Source organism: Hypanus sabinus, chromosome 13, assembly GCF_030144855.1.
Source record: "Hypanus sabinus isolate sHypSab1 chromosome 13, sHypSab1.hap1, whole genome shotgun sequence".
NCBI lineage: Eukaryota > Metazoa > Chordata > Chondrichthyes > Myliobatiformes > Dasyatidae > Hypanus > Hypanus sabinus.
The window spans coordinates 309,432-329,752 of NC_082718.1; the positions used below are offsets into that span (position 1 = coordinate 309,432).

A 20,321-nucleotide genomic window follows, 5' to 3' on the forward strand; every position below is an offset into this window, starting at 1 on the left:
CTTCTTGTCAACTTGTTTGTAAATCTCTCTTTATTGATTTATCCTATGTTTTCTGAAATTATTCTCTGGTGTGCCTTTTCTAGGACTGTTTGATGGATATGAAGGGTGCGCCACAGGCTGTGACAGAGGTCTGCTCCTTCCAGGATGATCTACAAGAATTTGAAATGATTGATGATACTGATGACATGGAAGAACGAGAGTTGCTGCCCTCACCCTCTGCAACGACTGCCCAGCAGACACGACCTACCACCTTAAACATTGCCACTCCCATCTCCCACTCACAGGTTGGTGAGACACCAAACACCAAACATCTCCTGCTCACAGATTGGTGAGACACCAACCAGCTCACAAGAAAATACTGATAATAATAGTAGAAGACCATTCACCCAACCCAGCACTGAGAGATGTTGGGAACTGCCTATTGTCATGGAGGTTTTAAAAACAGATAGCTGAGGGGTACGCTGAATGTAAAAACTGTTACAGATTTAGAAGCACAGAGTTTCAAGATTTCCTTCTGTATAAACTTAGCTGAATTAAGTTGTGGTGATAAAATTAAATTCAAATTACCTCAGGTCAGGGAAGTGACCAAACTATCAAATATTCTTGATCATTGTTCAGTGAACTCCACAACTCCTCACCAATCACCTCCCACTACCCAGCCCCTCTCCCCCACCCCCAAAAATGGCACAAATAGTGACATAGCTTTCTTCTGATCACGTTTGAGGGAAACCATGGTGGTAACTCATACCAGGAACCAGACTACTAATGTCTAATCTTGAGTAACTAGAGAGGTAAATTTTTCAGCATATATCAGAATTGTTCTTTTTATTTCCAGGATTCTGTCAATAACAATGCCAGTTTCTCTCCAAGGAAAGCTAGCTGGCAGGAGACACTGCTTCATTCCTCTAGTGGTGAGTACCAATCTATTTTTTATTTCTTTCCCTGAGGATATTTACTGATGGTGGTTAAAAGAGAGGGATTTACGTATTGCATTTTCCAAATGGCTGAGGTTCAGCTGGAATGAAATGTAACACTTTCCTCCAATTTTGCTTACATATCCTTGCCACTGCTCATTGGTATGGCAAAGGTATGGCAAAGTGTATGGGACACTGGAAAAATGTTGAATTTCCCCTTGGGGATGAATAAAGTATCTATCTATCTATCTATAAGCTTTTTCTCTGCTTTTCAATTGCGGCCCATTCCAATAATACATAAAATAGGCTGAAATAAGCATTGTTTCCTTAAGGGAAAGTATTAGTCAGATCACATTGGAGTACTGTGAGCACTATTAGTCACTATATCTAGGAAAGGATGTGCTGGTATTGAAGAAGGTCCAGAGGTGCTTCATGAGTATTAGGGTTAGGCTTAATCCCAGGAATTAATGGGATAATGTATGAAGTGCATTTGATGGCTCTGGGTTTATACTAGCTGTTTAGAGTTTAGAAGACTGAGGTGGCATCTCATTGAAATGCACCAAAGATTGAAAGGCCTAGATAGAATGGCTGTGGAGAGGATTCTTCCAATACTGGGAAAATCTAGGACACAGGACATAGCTTCAAAATAAAAGGATGTTTCTTTAGTACAGAGATGAATAGGAATTTTTTTAGTAGATGTTGGTGAATTTGTAGAATTTATTGCCAGAGTCAACAATGGAGGCCATGTCATTGGGTATATTTAAAGTGGAGTTTGATAGGTTATTAATTAGTCAGGAGTCAATAGTTACGGGGAGAAGGCAGGTGAATGGGGTTGAGAGGGAAAATAAATTAGCAATGATTAAATGGTGTAGCAGAAATGATGGATTTCGTGGCCTAATTATGATGCTAAGTCTTGTGAATGACTGTTTAGTGTTGGTCTTCATGATGAAGGACACATCTAACATGCCAAAGAGAGATGTTATGGATGCAATGGGAGGTGAGGACCTCGATACAATAGCTATCCCTAAAGAGGTAGTGCAAGCAAACTTGTGCGCCTGAAGGTAGATAAGTTCCCTGGTCCTGATGAAATGCATCCCAGGGTACGGAAAGAAATGGCAAAAGTTATAGTACTTTGGTGATAATTTACCAAAATCCTCTGTACTCTGGGTAGGTCCCAGCAGATTGGAAGACAACAAATATCACGTTACTGTTCAAAAAAGGATGTAGGCAAAAGGGAGGTAACTACAGGCCAGTTAGTTTAACATTAGTTGGGAAGGTAGCTTGAAGCTATCATTAAAGAAAAAATAAGGAGGCATCTGGAAAGAAATAGATCGATCAGGCAGATGCAGCATGGATTCAACAAAGGTAGGTCATGTTTGACAAACTTTCTGGGTCCACAACTGTTCACACACAAATTATGCAGAAGATACGGAGAGTCTGAAGAGAGATATAGATAGGTTAAGTGAGTGGGCAAGGGTCTGGCAGATGAAGTACAATATTGATAAATGCAAGGTCATCCAATTTGGAAGGAAAAATGGAAGAGCAGGTTATTGTTTAAATGGTAAAGAATTGCAGCATGCTGCTGTGCAGAGTGACTTGGGAGCACTGGACAGTCCTTCCAGGTGAGACGACACTACACCTGTGAGTTGGCTGGTGTGGTATACTGCGTCTGGTGCTCCTGGTGTGACCTTTTATATAATGGTGAGACCTGACGCAGACTGGGAGACCATTTCGCTGAACACCTACGCTCTGCCCACCAGAGAAAGCAGGATCTCCCAGTGGCCACACATTTTAATTCCACATCCCATTCCCATTTTGATATGTATATCCATGGCCTCCTGTACTGTCAAGATGAAGCCATACACACCTTATATACCGGCTGGGTAGCCTCCAACCTGATGGCATGAACATTGACTTCTCTAACTTCCGTTAATGCCCCTCCTCCCCTTCTTACCCCATCGCTGATATATTTAGTTTTTTTTGGTTTTTTTCCCCGTCCCCTTTTTTTGCTTTCTATCTCTGCCCACCACTCTGCCTGCTCTCCATCTCCCCTCCCCCTTTCTTTCTCCCTAGGCCTCCCGTCCCATGATCCTTTTCCTTCTCTAGCTCTGTATCCCTTTTGCCAATCACCTTTCTGGCTCTCAGCTTCACCCCACCCCCTCCGGTCTTCTCCTATCATTTTGCATTTCCCCTCCCTCCTACTTTCAAATCTCTTACTATCTTTCCTTTCAGTTAGTCCTGATGAAGGGTCTTGGCCCGAAATGTTCACTGTGCTTCTCCCTATAGATGCTGCCTGGCCTACTGCATTCCACCAGCATTTTGTGTGTGTTGTTTGAACATCCTTGTAAATCTCCTCTGCACCCTTTCTATGGTTTTCACAACCTTCTTATAGTGAGGTGACCAGAACTGAGCACAGTACTCCGAGTGGGGTCTGACCAGGGTCCTACATAAGACCATAAGACAAAGAAGCAGAAGTCGGCCATTCAGCCCATCGAGTCTGCTCTATCATTTCATCATGAGCTGATCCAATCACCCCTTTAGTCCCATTCCCCCGCCTTCTCACCATAACCTTTGATGCCCTGACTACTCAGATACCTATCAATCTCTGCCTTAAATACACCCAATGACTTGGCCTCCACTGCCGCCCATAGCAACAAATTCCATAGATTCACCACCCTCTGGCTAAAAAAATTTTTTCGCATCTCTGTTCTGAATGGGTACCCTGCAATCCTCAAGTCATGTCCTCTCGTACTAGACTCCCCCACCATGGGAAACAACTTTGCCGCATCCACTCTGTCCATGCCTTTCAACATTCGAAATGTTTCTATGAGGTCCCCCCTCATTCTATCAAACTCCAAGGAGTACAGTCCAAGAGCAGTCAAACATTCCTCATATGTGAACCCTCTCATTCCCAGAATCATTCCAGTGAATCTTCTCTGAACCCTCTCCAATGTCAGCAGATTCTTTCTTAATTAAGGAGCCCAAAACTACACACAGTATTCCAAGTGAGGTTTTACCAGTGCCTTATAGAGGCTCAACATCATATCCCTGCTCCTATACTCTATTCCTCTAGAAATGAATGCCAACATATCATTCGCCTTCTTCACCACTGACTCAACCTGGAGGTTAACCTTAAGGGTATCCTGCACGAGGACTCCCAAGTCCCATTGCATCTCAGAACTTTAAATTCCCTCCTCATTTAAATAATAGTCTGCCGGTTTATTTCTTCTACCAAAGTGCATGGCCATACACTTCCCGACATTGTAATTCATTTGCCAGTACACTTTCCGACATAGCTGCAACATTACCTCTCAGCTCCCATACTCAGTCCCACGATGGATGAAGGCCAATGCACCATATGCTTTGAGTCAACTTGCGCAGCAGCTTTGAGTGTCCTATGGACTCGGACACTGAGGTCCCTCTGATCCTCCACACTACCAAGAGTCTTACCGTTAATACTACATTAATACTATATTCTGCCATCATATTTGACCTACCAAAATGAACCACCTCACACTTACCTGGGTTGAACTCCATCTGCCACTTCTCAGCCCAGTTTTGCACCCTATCAATGTCCCACTGTAACCTCTGACAGCCCTCCACACTATCCATAATATCCCCAACCTTTGTGTTAGAAAATTTACTAACCCATCCCTCTGCTTTTTCATCCAGGTCATTTATAAAAATCACGAAGAGCGGAGTCCCAGAACAGATCTCTGAGGCACACCACTGGTGACCAACCTCCATGCAGAATATGACCCATCTACAACTGCTGTTTGCCTTCTCTGGGCAACCCATTTCTGGATCCACAAAGCAATGGCCTCTTGGATCCCATGCCTCCTTATTTTCTCAATAAGCCTTGCATTTGGTATCTTGTCAACTGCCTTGCTGAAATCCATATACACTACATCTACTGCTCTACTTCATCAATGTGTATAGTTATATCCTCAAAAAATTCAATCAGGCTCATAAGGCGCAATCTGCCTTTCACAAAGCCACGCTGACTATTCCTAATCATATTATATCTCTCCAAATGTTCATAAATCCTGCCTCTCAGGATCTTCTCCATCAATTTACCAACCACTGAGGTAAGACTCACTGGTCTGTAATTTCCTGGGCTATCTCTACTCCCTTCCTTGAAGACTGGAACAACATCCGCAACCCTCCAATCCTCTGGAACCTCTCCCGTCCCCATTGATGATGCAGAGATCATCATTTGAACCTCAACAATCTCCTCCCTCACCTCCCACAGTTGCCTGGGGTACATCTCGTCTAGTCCCAGTGACTTATCCAAGCTGATGCTTTCCAAAAGCTCCAGCACATCCTCTTTCTTAATATCTACATGCTCAAGCTTTTCAGTCTGCTGTAAGTTATCCCTACAATTGCCAAGATCCTTTTACGTAGTGAATACTGAAGCAAAGTACTCATTAAGTACCTCTGCTATCTCCTCCAGTTCCATGCACACTTTTCCATTGTCACACTTGATTGGTCCTATTCTCTCATGTCTTATCCTCTTGCTCTTCACGTACTTGTAGAATGCCTTGGGGTTTTCTTTAATCCTGTCCGTCAAGGCCTTCTCATGGCCCCTTCTGGCTCTCCTAATTTCTTTCTTAAGCTCCTTTCTGCTAATCTTCTAGATCTCTATAATTACCTAGTTTTTTGATCCTTTCATAAGCTTTTCTTTTCTTGACAGGCAGACAGACAGATAGACATACTTTATTGATCCCGAGGGAAATTGGGTTTTGTTACAGTCGCTCCAACCAAGAATAGTGTAGAAATATAGCAAAGTAAACCCATAAATAATTAAATAATAATAAGTAACTTCTTGACTAGATTTACAACAGCCTTTATACACCGTGGTTCCTGTACCCTACCATCCTTTCCCTGACTCATTGGAATGTACCTATGCAGAACTCCATACAAATATCCCCTGAACATTTGCCACATTTCTTCCGTACATTTCCTAAGATCTGTCTCCAATTTATGCTTCCAAGTTCCTGCCTGATAGTCTCATATTTCCCCTTAATCCAATTAAACGCTTTCCTAACTTGTCTGTTCCTATGTAATGGTAAAGGGGATAGAATTAGGCCTTATACATAATTGTATAAGGGCTAAGAGTGTTGTAAAAACAAGCCTGAAGGCTTTGTGTCAATGCGAGGAGCATTCATAACAAGGTGGATGAATTGAATGTGTAGATAGTTATTAATGAATATGATGTAGTTGGGATCACAGAGACATGGCTCCAGGGTGACCAAGGATGGGAGCTCAACATCCAGGGATATTCAATATTCAGGAGGGATAGACTGGAAAGAAAAGGAGGTGGGGTAGTGTTGCTGGTTAGAGAGGAGATTAACGCAATAGAAAGGAAGGACATTAGCCTGGAGGATGTGGAATCGATATGGGTAGAGCTGCATAAAACTAAGGAGCAGAAAATGCTGATGGGAGTTGTGTACAGGCCTAGCAGTAGTAGTGAGGTTGGGGATGGCATTAAACAGGAAATTAGAAATGCGTGCAATAAAGGAACAGTAGTTATAATGGGTGACTTCAATCTACATATAGATTGGGTGAACCAAATTGGTAAGGGTGCTGAAGAAGAGGATTTATTGGAATGTATGCGGGATGGTTTTCTGAACTAACATGTCGAGGAACCAACTGGAGAACAGGCCATTCTAGATTGGGTATTGAGCAATGAGGAAGGGTTAGTTAGCAGTCTTGTCGTGTGAGGCCCCTTGGGTAAGAGTGATCATAATATGGTGGAATTCTTCATTAAGATGGAGGGTGACATAGTTAATTCAGAAACAAAGGTTCTGAACTTAAAGAAGGGTAACTTTGAAGGTATGAGATGTGAATTAGCTAAGATAGACTGGCAAATGATACTTAAAGGGTTGACGGTGGATATGCAATGGCAAGCATTTAAAGATCACATAGATGAACTACAACAATTGTTCATCCCAGTTTGGCAAAAGAATAAACCAGGGAAGGTAGTGCACCCGTGGCTGACAAGGGTAATTAGGGATAGTATCAATTCCAAAGAAGAAACATACAAATTAGCCAGAAAAAGTGGCACACCTGAGGACTGGGAGAAATTCAGAGACCAGCAGAGGAGGACAAAGGGCTTAATTAGGAAAGGGAAAAAAGATTATGAGAGAAAGCTGGCAGGGAACTTAAAAACTGACTGTAAAAGCTTTTGTAGATATGTGAAAAGAAAAAGATTGGTTAAGACAAATGTAGGTCCTTCACAGTCAGAAACAGGTGAATTGATAATAGGGAACAAAGACATGGCAGACCAATTGAATAACTACTTTGGTTCTGTCTTCACTAAGGAGGACATAAGTAATCTTCTGGAAATAGTAAGGGACCGAGGGTCTAGTGAGATGGAGGAACTGAGGGAAATACATGTTAGTAGGGAAGTGGTGTTAGGTAAATTGAAGGGATTAAAGGCAGATAAATCCCCAGGGCCAGATGGTCTGCATCCCAGTGCTTAAGGAAGTAGCCCGAGAAATAGTGGATGCATTAGTGATAATTTTTCAAAACTCCTTAGATTCTGGATTAGTTCCCGAGGATTGGAGGATGGCTAATGTAACCCCACTTTTTAAAAAAGGTGGGAGAGAGAAACCGGGGAATTGTAGTCTGACATCGGTGGTGGGGAAAATGCTAGAGTCGGTTATCAAAGATGTGATAACAGCACATTTGGAAAGAAGTGAAATCATTGGACAAAGTCAGCATCGATTTGTGAAAGGAAAATCATGCCTGACGAATCTTATAGAATTTTTTGAAGATGTAACTAGTAGAGTGGATAGGGGAGATCCAGTGGATGTGGTATATTTGGATTTTCAAAAGGCTTTTGACAAGGTCCCACACAGGAGATTAGTGTGCAAACTTAAAGCAAATGGAATTGGGTGTATGGTATTGATGTGGATAGAGAATTGGTTGGCAAACAGGAAGCAAAGAGTGGAAATAAATGGGACCTTTTCAGAATGGCAGGCAGTGACTAGTGGGGTACCGCAAGGCTCAGTGCTGGGACCCCAGTTGTTTACAATATATGTTAATGATTTAGACGAGGGAATTAAATGCAGCATCTCCAAGTTTGTGGATGACAGGAAGCTGGGCGACGGTGTTCGCTGTGAGGAGGATGCTAAGAGGATGCAGGGTGACTTGGATAGGTTAGGTGAGTGGGCAAATTCATGGTAGATGCAATTTAATGTGGATAAATGTGAGGTTATCCACTTTGGTTGCAAGAACAGGAAAACAGATTATTATCTGAATGGTGGCCGATTAGGAAAAGGGGAGGTGCAACGAGACCTGGGTGTCATTGTACACTAGTAATTGAAAGTGGGCATGCAGGTACAGCAGGCGGTGAAAAAGGCAAATGATATGTTGGCATTTTTAGCACGAGGATTCGAGTACAGGAGCAGGGAGATTTTGAGGCTGTGCCTTATAGTTCTGGATACCTCCACCATAGGAAACTCCATATCCTCTCCATATCTACCCTGTCTAGTCTTTTCATCATTCGATAGGTTTCAATGAACCTTTCAACATTTGGTAAGTTTCAATGCGATCCACACGCATTCTTCTAAATTCCAGTGAGTACAGGCCCAAAACTGTCAAACATTGCTCATATGTAAATCCCTTCATTTCCAGAATCATCCTCGTGAACCTTCTCTGGACTCTCTCCAATGACATTGCCTCCTTTCTGCGATATGGTGCTCAAAACTGTTGACAATATTCCAAGTGCGGCCTGACTAGTGTCTTATAAAGGCTCAGCATTATTTCCCTGCTTTTATATTCTAATCCCCTTGAAATAAATGCCAACTGGAAGATCTTTAAGTTTGCCTTGCACTTTTTCTTTTGTAATAGCAATGGGACTCACTCCTGCTCTCTGACACTCATGGATCTCTGGGCATACAGCTGGTGTCTTCCACAGTAAAGACTAAGTACTTATTTAGTTCATTTGCCATTTCTTTGTCCCCCGTTACTACCTCACCAGCATCATTTTATTCCATTATGATACTGATACATATGAGTTCTGCTTCTCCCTCTCAAATTGCAGTATGAGTTCAATAGTCTTAAGATCACTGCCTCCCAAGTGTTCCTTTACATTAAGCTCCCAATAAGATCTGGGTTATTGCACAACACCCAATCTAAGATAGCCTTTCCCTGAGTAGGCCCGAGCACAAGCTGCTCTAAAAAGCCATTTCATAGGCATTCAACAAATTCCTTCTCTTGCGATCGGACACCAACCTGATTTTCCCAATCCCCTTGCATTTTGAAGTCCCTGATTACAATTGTGATGCTACCCTTATTATATGCCCCTTCCAGCTCCCTTTGCCAATTCAACCCCATATCTTGGCTACAATTTGATGTCCTATATATGATTACCATAATGTTATTTTTACTCTTGCAGTTTCTTAGCTCCACTCACAAAAATATGACATTCTCTGACTCTGTGTCACCTCTTTCTAAAGATCTAATTCTATTTCTTACCAATAGAGCCACACCACTGCCTATGCCTTCCTGCCTGTCCTTTCGATACCAAGTATATTCTTTGATAGTGTGGTGTGTGACCAAGTGGTTAAGGTGTTGGACTAGTGATCTGAAGGTTGTGGTTCGAGCCCCAGCTGAGGCAGCACATTGTGTCCTTGAGAAAGGCACTTAAACACACATTGCTCCAGTCCACCCAGCTGAAAATGGGTACCGGCAAAGTGGGGGTTAACCTCGTGGTAGACTGGCTTCCTATCCGGGGAGGGGGGAGTCTCGTACTCTCAGTCGCTTCATGCCATGGAAACCGGCATAAGCACTGGCATGATGAACCTATAAGCTTGGGACAGACTTTAACTTTAATTTAACTATATTCTTTGATGTTAAACTCCCAACTGTGACCTTTCAGCCATGACTGTGATGTCTCACAATGTCATACCGACCAATCTGTAATTGCGCCATGAGTTCATCCACTTTATTCCGATGCAATGCATATTTAATTACAACACCTTCAGTTCTGCGTTCCCCCTTATGGATTTTGCCTCTGTGGGACAACTTAGCTCTTTGCTCTGTCTACATTTGTACTCAATCATTGGCTTGTCCTTCCTTACGTTCAAATTACATATTACTTCTTCTACTTGAAAACCCTGCTGGCTCATCCTCAACTCTATCATACTGGTTCCTACCCCTCAGCCATATTAGTTTATTTCAACTGGAACTGCATTTAAAAAATCTTGAGTGTGTAGCATATTGGCATCTGCACAGATCCTGAATGATGTATCCATTCTTTCATATAACATAATTTCATTTGTCATTACAGGTCACTTATCTCCTTCACATCAGTGTATTCAAGACAGTGTTCATCCTGCTGGTTGGTGTATGAATTCCCTTAACTCTGGGACACATGGTAATGGATCGCCATTAAAATGCATGGAAACTGCATCAGCCCAGTCACCTCTGAAACCACTACTATATGATTTTGAAGGAAATCACCGGGATACTCTGGAATACGGTAACAGCAAGGCTGACCAACTCATAGAGGATCATAATAAGAATGTTGTATCGCCATCGTTGCCATACCCGTCATTGCATGCAAACAAAGAACTTGCTAAACACTGTCTCTCTCCGACAGGGTCTTTTGGTTTTCATAGAAAGTCACCAAACCCCTTCGCAGAGATGGAACCAGGTCATGATGGCAATGTGCATCCAACTCCTGCAGCAGACGATATCACATTAGCAAGCTCAGACACCGAGCTGGAACAGGATCTGACTAACAGCAGCTCCAAGGGTCATTTTTGCTCTGGTAATAGATGCAGTGAAACATACACTTTAGCCTCTGAATTAGGGGTGAACATTGATGTTGAAACTGATCACTCTTTTGCTGCCACTGGTAAATGTCTATCATCTTCCAATCTCAGTAATGGTTCCTGCACTCCTGTGTCTGATGTAGAACTGGAACAAGAATTTGGCATTGAGATTGCAAGTAAACCCCATAGAACACACTTGGAACAAACAACTTCTGTGAACCATCTTCTCGAGGGAGCTGATTTGAAGTCCACTACCACCACTGCAATGGGTTCTTCTGATCCTAATGTGACCTCAGAGTTAGACTCTGATCACACTGCATGTGTCACAACTAGTGACCAGGCACAACCGTCTGGCTCCAATAGTGACACAGCTTCTCCTTCTTCTGATCCAGGTATAGTGGCAGATCTCACCACAAAAAGCAGCAAAAACTTCATACAGTCATACCAAAGTGAGGATGGTGGTTCCTCTGGTTCAGACTCAGAACTGGAGGAGCTGGAAGAAAGACTTACTTGTGACAACAGTGCTGCATGCAACATGATTTCCTCTATCTCTGAGACAGAGTTAGATCTTACCAGCGAGAGCAGCAGTGGAAGGTCATCACACTTAACCAACTCGATCGAGGAAGCAAGTTCACCCAACTCTGATCCTGAAATTGACTGGGAGAGTGAAATCAGTACAACAAATGTAAAAGACCGATTGTACTCAATCAAGATGGCAAATAGTCCCACCATCAATTCTTTGGAACCATCTGTCGAATGGGACCTTGAGAGTGGATATACTAGGAGATTCATTAGTGCTGTGGACCAAAACAATTCAGATACTTCCACAGAAATCCTGGAGTCAGAACAAATAACTGATCCAATTACTGATATTACTGATAGATCATTGCAAAATCCTGAGGAAATGCAAGATGAGGATACTTCAGCACAAGCTTCAAAGTTCAGAGTGGGCAGTCAGAATGAAGATACCACCAGGCCAACATATCTAGACATTGTTCCAAATCAAGGAATAAGTCAAGTTCCAGCCCCTAAGTCACAAACATTAGAGAATGTTGAAGAGAATAGTGACGATGAACTGAGTAATGATTCTGACTCTTCATGTTCTGATCATGATTCAGATCCTGACCTAAGTGAAAGTTCTGACTCTCCTTGGCTCCTCAGTAACATGGTCAACACAATGATCTCACAAAGTTCGCACACTATCAAAGATGAGTACTGGTTGCAGACAAACTCTTTCAGTGAGACCACTTCCTCATGCTCTGACATTGAGATCGAACCTGTCAATAATAGTGGTCTATTGCTCACTTCAGACTATCAGGTCAACTTGGATGAGGAAGCCTGTGAAGGAGCAGGTGTAAAATCAATCATAGTGAATAGTAGCAATGACTTTGGTGACTCTTTGTGTTCTGAAGATAAAGAGAAAGAGACTGAAATGGAGGAACTGGAATTGGAACCAATTCTTGCCAACAAACCACCCACACTCTACATGGCTTTGAGTAGTCCACCTTATGATAGAGCATCAGCTGAAGATAACTGTAGTGTAATACTCACTCCAACAAAAGTTGACTCCAGTGAAACAGAAACAGGCATCAATGTTGATTTAAAGAACCCTTGCACAAATGAATGTGACCACACAGGAGCTTCACGGGCTACAGCAACAAGCTCCACTCTTAGCTTCAAATATGAAGAGTCAGTTGATTCACTTCAAGGGGAGAAGCCAAATCAGGATGTCAAAACTCCAAGTTTCAGCAAAGAGCTAGAAGCTGCAATTACTCCAGAAGATAAGTTGACTGAACTTAGTCAATATTCAAGACCATCAACTTTGGAGGTGCAGATGAAATCTATGCCAGTAAACAAAGAAACTGACTCTACCAGTAAATGCCCAAGTCCATTTTCTCTATATAATGGAAACCCCAAAATACCTATATCATTTAGTGACCCATCAAATGGACCTTTCAGCCTGAAGGAACTGTCCCCATTACACAGGACAGCCAGCACACAGTTAGACCAGTCACTGGCTTATGATTCTATTAAGTATACACTGGTGGTAGATGAGAACACTACTTTGGACCTTGTTAGTTTGAAGCGCTGCACATCTATTTTGAGTGATGACAGTGAGGTCTCAACATTGTGTGACAACTGTGAGCTGGAGATGGACAATGAGTTTGGTGACTGTACACAGGGACAGGATGTTGAGAACTCATCGGAGGATTCATCGCCTGAAGCTGATACACAGTTTTCTAAGAAATTCCTCAATGTTTTTGTCAACAGCACTTCTCGATCTTCGAGTAAGCTGCGCTGTCTTCTTTCAAGTATGGCAGATCCATTATGGACTACATGACAATAAATAATTGTACATTGATAGCCCTTGTTGTAAATTGGCAAAATGTGCTATATATACCATGTTAACCTTGGAAGTTATTCTATATTTGTCTGTCTAATATAAACAGTGAGGATTCTTTGTGCTGGGAAAGGTTTCATAGAAACAATACAGGCATAGTCTTTCAGCTTCAATAATCTGTTGAGACAGGAAAATCTACAACTCTTGATATAGTCCATTTGTAACTGAGCTGACTGATTACTGACTGACTGGCAGTAATCAAAGCAGGGATGAAAGCCTGTTGTGGAAAGCTGGAGAAGCTGGTATTGATTGGTATTTAATTACAAGATATGGACATTTTGGACAAGGACAGTATTCTTGTCCTTGGGTTATGCTTTAGCTTCATGAATGCTGCAGATTACAAATCAAAATCATGCTTGATTTAGGCAGGAGTTTGTAGGTAGTGATATTTCCATAAAGTGGTCCTTTTCTGTTTAGGAATTGGAGAATTGGCTGTCAAGAAAGCCTTGTTCTGTGGTTGCAGTGTCAGCATATTATGGCATTGATGAAGGGAGTAAATATTTCCATTGGGCTTCTCCTCAATGACGTTGAGCTTCCAATGTGTTATTGGAGCTGCAGTTATCTTGGCAATGAGCAATAATCCATCACACTCTTGACCTGTGATTTGTTTGTGGCAATAAGGCCTTGGTATGTCTAAATTTGGGTTACTTGGTGTAGTGTACCCAAACTCTATTGTAGTACCCACTGTAATTGTGATTAGTTAAGTGCCTAATAGATATGTTGGGATATTCTTGAAAGCAGCCTAGGCAATGTTGAGCAATTTGGTTTTAATATTTAAGAAAGATTATACTTGTGTTTATTCAGTTTGGGAATTATTTTCTTAGTTCCTGAAATGAAGAGCTTGAAGAAAGTTATTCAATGCTCACTGGAGTCTAGGTGAATGAGAGATAATCTCATTGAGGTATGCAGAATTCTTAGAAGGGGAAATGGCATTAAGGGACATGGAGGACAAGCATCAAAGTATCAAGATCTGTGGGAATGGAATACTATTTAGTTGGGTGTTGTGAGCTACTTTATTAATTGAGGAGAAAGAGCAATTGAAAAATGTGGAATGTTCATTGAATCACAGCTAATGAGTAAGGGAAGGGCGTTGACAAAACAGTTGAAAACGTTTAAACGTGGAGCACTACCCCAGGCAAATCCTGCAGTAATATCCTAGGGCTGAGATAACGGACCTCCGTCAACTATTAACATTTCTGTGACTCCAGCCAATGCAGTGTTTTCCCTTTCATTCCTAATGACTTTACTGTACTAAAGCTCCTTGGTGTCACACTCATCAAGTGTTGCCTCTTTTGAAGCAGACCTTCTTCCCTGACCACAAGAATTCAGCTCTTCTATTATAAGTTTGTTTACTGATGGCAGCACAATCTTCGCTTCCATTCTCCACTCCTCACTGTAGCAGCTCTTGCGTTTCATGCAGTGGTGATATTAAAGCACAAGCTAATAAATGTTAAGTGATTTTCATGTGACATGAGTCCCAAGTGGAGACCAACTTCATTTTCTTATCTCCCCTTAATAATCACTGGCATTGATAAAGAATATAAAAGCTTGAAAAGTGAAAGTTGACATTGTCCTCACACGAAAATTAGGAAGTTTGAAGCCAAGTGATTGAACAACTTTCAAGCTGTTCATCAATGATAATTTTTTTTTGGTGCATAAATGATGGTTCAAGCTGTTGCATATGACACCTCTATTACTGTCCTGATACATGAGATCAGGTGAAAAGGAAGGTAACTACCTGGATTGGCAGAGAAGACCAATGGAAAGATAACTAACTGGATTGGCATTATTTTGATTTTTTTTTGGAGGGGGTTGAGGAGACTGTGATAATTTTACACAGTGTGATCTAAATACAAATGTTGTAATTGTGCTGGTATAACTTTGTTTGAAAAGCAAATATTTATGTTCTCTGTCTTCTTCACTAATCCAGGATATTGCCCAGTCCCATCAACTTCTGTTGTTTCCAATGTTCTTCTGTTTCTCAGCAGCATCTAGATGGAATTAAATTGGCCAAACAGCAGTTTCTGTAAGGTTGAGGTCCTGAGGAGGAGGTAGAAACGGACTATCAACTTGCCAATACTGGGTGAAGATGATTGAAAGTGTCCATTTTGTCTTTCATGCTGGCATGCTGGCCTCCACTATCTTTATGGATAGAGTTGCTCATGGAGTGTCTTCTCCTGTCAGCTTTTCAGCTGTCCACCATCAGAGCTTTGATCTGAGCCTCTTGTTGTGAAATTATGTAACACCAGCAACTACAAGGGTTGCTGTGTTGTAGGTGTGCCTGGTGATTTCATGAGCAGGCATGCCTACCATTCTTCACTTGAACTCAAGTTATGTCCTTTTCTCAATGATAACTGTAGAGTGAGGAATGTGTTGGGCTATGTTTATAGATAATTATGTCGTCTGCTGCTATATTTGGCCTCATTAGTGCCTGGTTTGGTGCTGTTTGATCTACTTTGTATCAGTCCCGTTAAGCATAATGCTAATACTATACATCCTTCAGGCTCCAGTGGCACCAATGTGATAGTAGGTTTGCTTCATGTGTTGTTTCATAATCATTTGCAGTTGGACAGTGTTTCATGTGTAGTTTGATAGAACAAGGTAGGTTGTCTCATTGTATTGAAGGGAAATTATGAACCACCATATTGTTGTAGATATGAATCACATGTAAGCCAGAGAGTTAAAGTGTCAGATTTGTATCCCTAGAAATTAGTAGGGGTTTGGATATCTGTATGTTTATTATGGTGAAGAATGGCAGTGCGTGAGCATTGTGTAAGTGTTGGGTATTTACAGAAGAATTTGTTCTTTGTGTGTAATACACTGATGCAGCAAGGAGAGTGGAATTTAGGGTGAGAAATAATTGCTGGAGTTGAAGTGCATGAGTGAATTGTAGCAGGAAGTGCATGCCTGGTGTTGACATGAGTGGTAACATTCTCATGGTAGGTTAACTTCTGAACATGAGGTGGCTATTTTGAAGATGGGTGGGTGTTACTAATTGAGGTGAGTTGATGGGGGAATGGACATAGGGGCTGGGGTTCCTGCTTACTGGGGTGACTTTGTGCTTTCTTGCCTGATCAGGTACCGAGTCTTTTGGCCTTTACTCATGCACAATAAATGGTGAGGAACGGGATCAGACTCATCGAGCGGTGTTCCGGTAAGTGTTGATTTAAACTGAAAGAAGATGCTTATCAGCACAGCTGCTATACAGCATCACTTACTACAGAGCAGAGTTCAGCGTCACTAAAACAGCATAAGGCCAAGATTAACTTTATTTTAGCTAATGCTTCCACAACCAGTAATGATGACAATGAAGAACCTTTATAAGCGGTAACACTAGTTAGCCACCATGTTCAAGGACCACAGATTATGTGGTATGTGTTGTAATACAAGGCATTAGTACCCTGTTGCAAGTCTGATGTGATGAGAAAAGGAATGGAGTTTCTCAGTGCTTTCTCCCATGTCTTCCTTATTGCACTAGTTTTATTGATCCAAGCAACTGAATATCTTTCTTTTGAAGAAATTCAAGAGTTTATACTTGCTTCCATGTGGAAACTGCCTGTATTAGTGTGCCGTGGATCTGCTGGTGTTTTCCTTCTCAGTGAATTGTCCCTATGGCTGCATGTGGACACTGCCTGTATTAGCTGGTGCTGTGGATCAGCTGGTGTTTTCCTTCGCAATGAATAGCTCCATGTATTAGCTGAGATCAGCCTTGGCAAGGGGAGTCTTCAATGGGGACAGATCAGGGTCACTATATGTAGGCCAACTGCCCATATCATCTCTCACCCCCTCCTGCTGGATATGATGGAATGTATAGACTCCCCTCTCTCATGTTATTTGCCTATGGTTTCTCCATAGGAACATGCTCAACAGTAGGGACTAGCCATGGAGCTCATTGCCATAGGGAAACCCCTTGGCTAAAGAGACCTGTGTAGTCAAACAAGTAAATTGGAGGCAGAAGCTTCCATCATGTCCAACAAGAGGGGATGATTGAGATTACATTCATGGGCTATAATTATCCTGCTGGATTTGTTCTTCCTTTTGGTATTATTGGGCAGATATCATATACTTGAACAACTTGAGTAGAGGTGTAGCTCTTTCTATGGGAAGGACAGAAATTATTTTCTATCCCCTGGTGTGCTGGGCCTTGAACTCCTGTTAATTGTATTTTATAGAGGCTCTCATGTTTGATATGGGATTAGTGTTAGTATTTGGTCTTTTCCCTTTTCTCTGTGACCTTTTGCTGTCATTGTTCCCAACATTAAACACCCTGAACAGTCTCCAGATAGAACGAGAGTTTACATATATGACCACCATGCACTGTTCACAATATGATCTCCTCCACATTGGAGACCCCAAATATAGAATCGATGAACACTTGGTGGAATGCTACCATTCATTGAGAAAGAATGAGCTTGAGATATTAGTCAACTGTCTTTAATTCTCTATCTCATTCCCACTCTGACTTCTATGTGCTGTGCCTCCTATGCTGTTTCATTCGAGCTTAATATAAACTGAGGAACAGGATCTCATCTTTCAACTCTCAGCATATTGCAACCTTCAGGACTCAACAGTGAATACCAGCAATTTCTAATAACGATTCAACTCTTTTCACCTCCTGTAGACACACCATTCATTTATTTTTTTATGACTCAGAAAGTGAATCAAGATCTAAACCACATCCATATGTAGACTGAAAATCACAAGTTCAAGCCATACAATAACTTCCTCCAGTAAGAGAGACAATAACAATTTACACTGGCCATTACCATGATCATTAAATCAACATTTTGAGTTTTACCATTTAATTGAAACTTACTACACAGGCCACGTAAATATTGTGGCAGCTAGTGTATGTTAAAAGCAGAGAATTAATTGAATGGCTCAGCTCCTGATGTCTCAAAGCCCTTATATACATCATGCTAACATAAAGTTTAAATATTCTGTTTTCCTTTGTCTGTAACTTCAACAACACTTAAGAAGCCTGAGAGCATTGAGGAAAAGTAGCCTGCCTGAATGGTACCCATCCTCCCCCAAACCTTCATTTCCTCCACCACCAATGTACAACAAAATGCACTGCACTGACTCACCTGTGCTATTACCTCTAATTGGAAGAGTTTGTCACCAAGGACACAGCAACAGGTGCATGGAAACGCCTGGATGTCAGAAACCGCCCTGATCTGAAAACACATTGCTATTGGGTCTCAATCCTGGAACTCCCAACCACACTTCTGGTTTCAAGATGACAGATTATAGTCATCTTCTCAAGGGCATTAAAGTCTGGCCTTGCCATAACTCTCCACATTCATTAAAGTGAAGAAATGAAATTAGAAGTGAAAATGTAAACAAGTACAAAGTTATCATCCTTTCTTACCTGTCACTATTGTCCTTGTTGTGATTTAATTTCTCCGTCTTTCTCTCTTCTCCCCTATCATATTTGTCTCAGCATAGAATTTAATTTTGCTATCTTTTCCTGGTTCTAGTGACATTAATCCTGTTCTGCTCTCCATACTTGCAGAATGCATTCAATGTTTCCTGTTTTGATTCCAGTCTTTGAAGAGTGTTATTGTCATTTGCACAGATACCAGATCTTAAATACTGATCTCCATGCTCCTGTTTGAACCTGTGTTCTTTTGATTTCTGGTCTTATGACCTGATACTATATTGTAGTTGTCCTTGAACAAAACACAGCATAATATCTGTCTGAATTATCCTCCATTGTTTGTTGTTCAGTAATGTATAGACCTTGACCTTCCTCACTGACTAAAGCAGTTGAACACTGAACCTACTTTGTTGCAAGTTTGCTGACGATACTAAACTGGCAGTGTGACATGCGAAGAGGACGTTAGGAGAATACAGGGAGACTTGGATAGGCTGGGTGAGTGGGCAGATACTTGGCAGATGTCATTCAATGTGAATAAATGTGAAGTTATCCACTTTGGAAGCAGGAACAAGAGGGCAGAGTATTGGCTGAACGGTGTAGAGTTAGGTAAGGGAGAAATGCAAAGAGACCTAGGAGTCCTAGTTCACCAGTCAATGAAGGTGAATGAGCAAGTGCAACAGGCAGTGAAGAGGCAAATGGAATGTTGGCCTTTGTTACAAGGGGAATTGAGTACAAGAGCAAGGATGTCCTTTTGCATTTGTACAGGGCCCTGGTGAGAACACACCTGGAATATTGTGTACAGTTTTGGTCTCCAGGTTTAAGGAAGGACATTCTGGCAATTGAGGAAGTGCAGCGTAGATTCACTAGGTTGATTCCTGGGATGGCAGGGCTGTCTTACGCAGAGAGATTGGAGAGATTGGGCTTGTACACGCTGGAATTGAGGAGATTGAGAGGGGATCTGATTGAAACGTTTAAGATAATTAAAGGATTTGATAGGATTGAGGCAGGAAATATGTTCCAGATGTTGGGAGAGTCCAGTACCAGAGGGCATGGATTGAGAATAAGAGGTCAGTTATTTAAAACAGAGTTGAGGAAGAGCTTCTTCTCCCAGAGAGTTGTGGAGGTGTGGAATGCACTGCCTCGGAAGGCGGTGGAGGCCAATTCTCTGGATGCTTTCAAGAAGGAGCTAGATAGGTATCTGATGGATAGGGGAATCAAGGGATATGGGGACAAGGCAGGGACTGGGTATTGATAGTGAATGATCAGCCATGATCTCAGAATGGCGGTGCAGACTCGAGGGGCCGAATGGTCTACTTCTGCACCTATTGTCTATTGTCTACTTAAACACTTGATTAACTTCATTCTTGGACCAGATGAATGTTGTCCATGGAATACCCCCATTTCCCCTTCCTGTGTGCCGTTCAATTTAAAGATCATTTATTGCTAGCATGTGAACTGAACACATTTTGCCAATTTATTCTTCCAATTCAGCTGCTCTTTTGATCTGATAATCTTCTGCTTTCTAAAGGTTTATACCACGACACCAGGATGAGTTGGAGTTGGATGTTGATGACCCATTATATGTTGAAGAAGAGGAGGATGACTATTGGTACAGAGGCTACAACATGAGAACAGGGGAACGTGGAATCTTCCCAGCATACTATGCACATGAAGTAGTCAACCAGGCCAAGGAATTTATGGGTAGGTCCTGAAGTGTTTAAGTGCCTAGAATGTTCCTGGCTGATATTTGAGAATGTAACTCCCCCTCCCGCCTATAACACAGCATTTTCTGCAGTCTTAAACAAAAATGTGTTTCCTTTGTCCACTGGTGTGTTTATCGT

General features: G+C 41.8%; 1 protein-coding gene across 1 annotated transcript in view; it reads left to right on the forward strand.

Moving 5' to 3' along the window:
* mapk8ip2 (mitogen-activated protein kinase 8 interacting protein 2) overlaps nucleotides 1-20,321 on the forward strand; it is a 67,732-nt gene that overhangs the window by 31,696 nt on the left and 15,715 nt on the right. Inside the window, exons 5-9 of the mRNA XM_059988467.1 lie at nucleotides 129-284; nucleotides 836-911; nucleotides 10,525-12,987; nucleotides 16,179-16,254; nucleotides 20,009-20,181. Of these exons, the coding sequence (XP_059844450.1) occupies nucleotides 129-284; nucleotides 836-911; nucleotides 10,525-12,987; nucleotides 16,179-16,254; nucleotides 20,009-20,181 (2,944 nt within the window). The remainder of the gene's footprint in view (nucleotides 1-128; nucleotides 285-835; nucleotides 912-10,524; nucleotides 12,988-16,178; nucleotides 16,255-20,008; nucleotides 20,182-20,321) is intronic.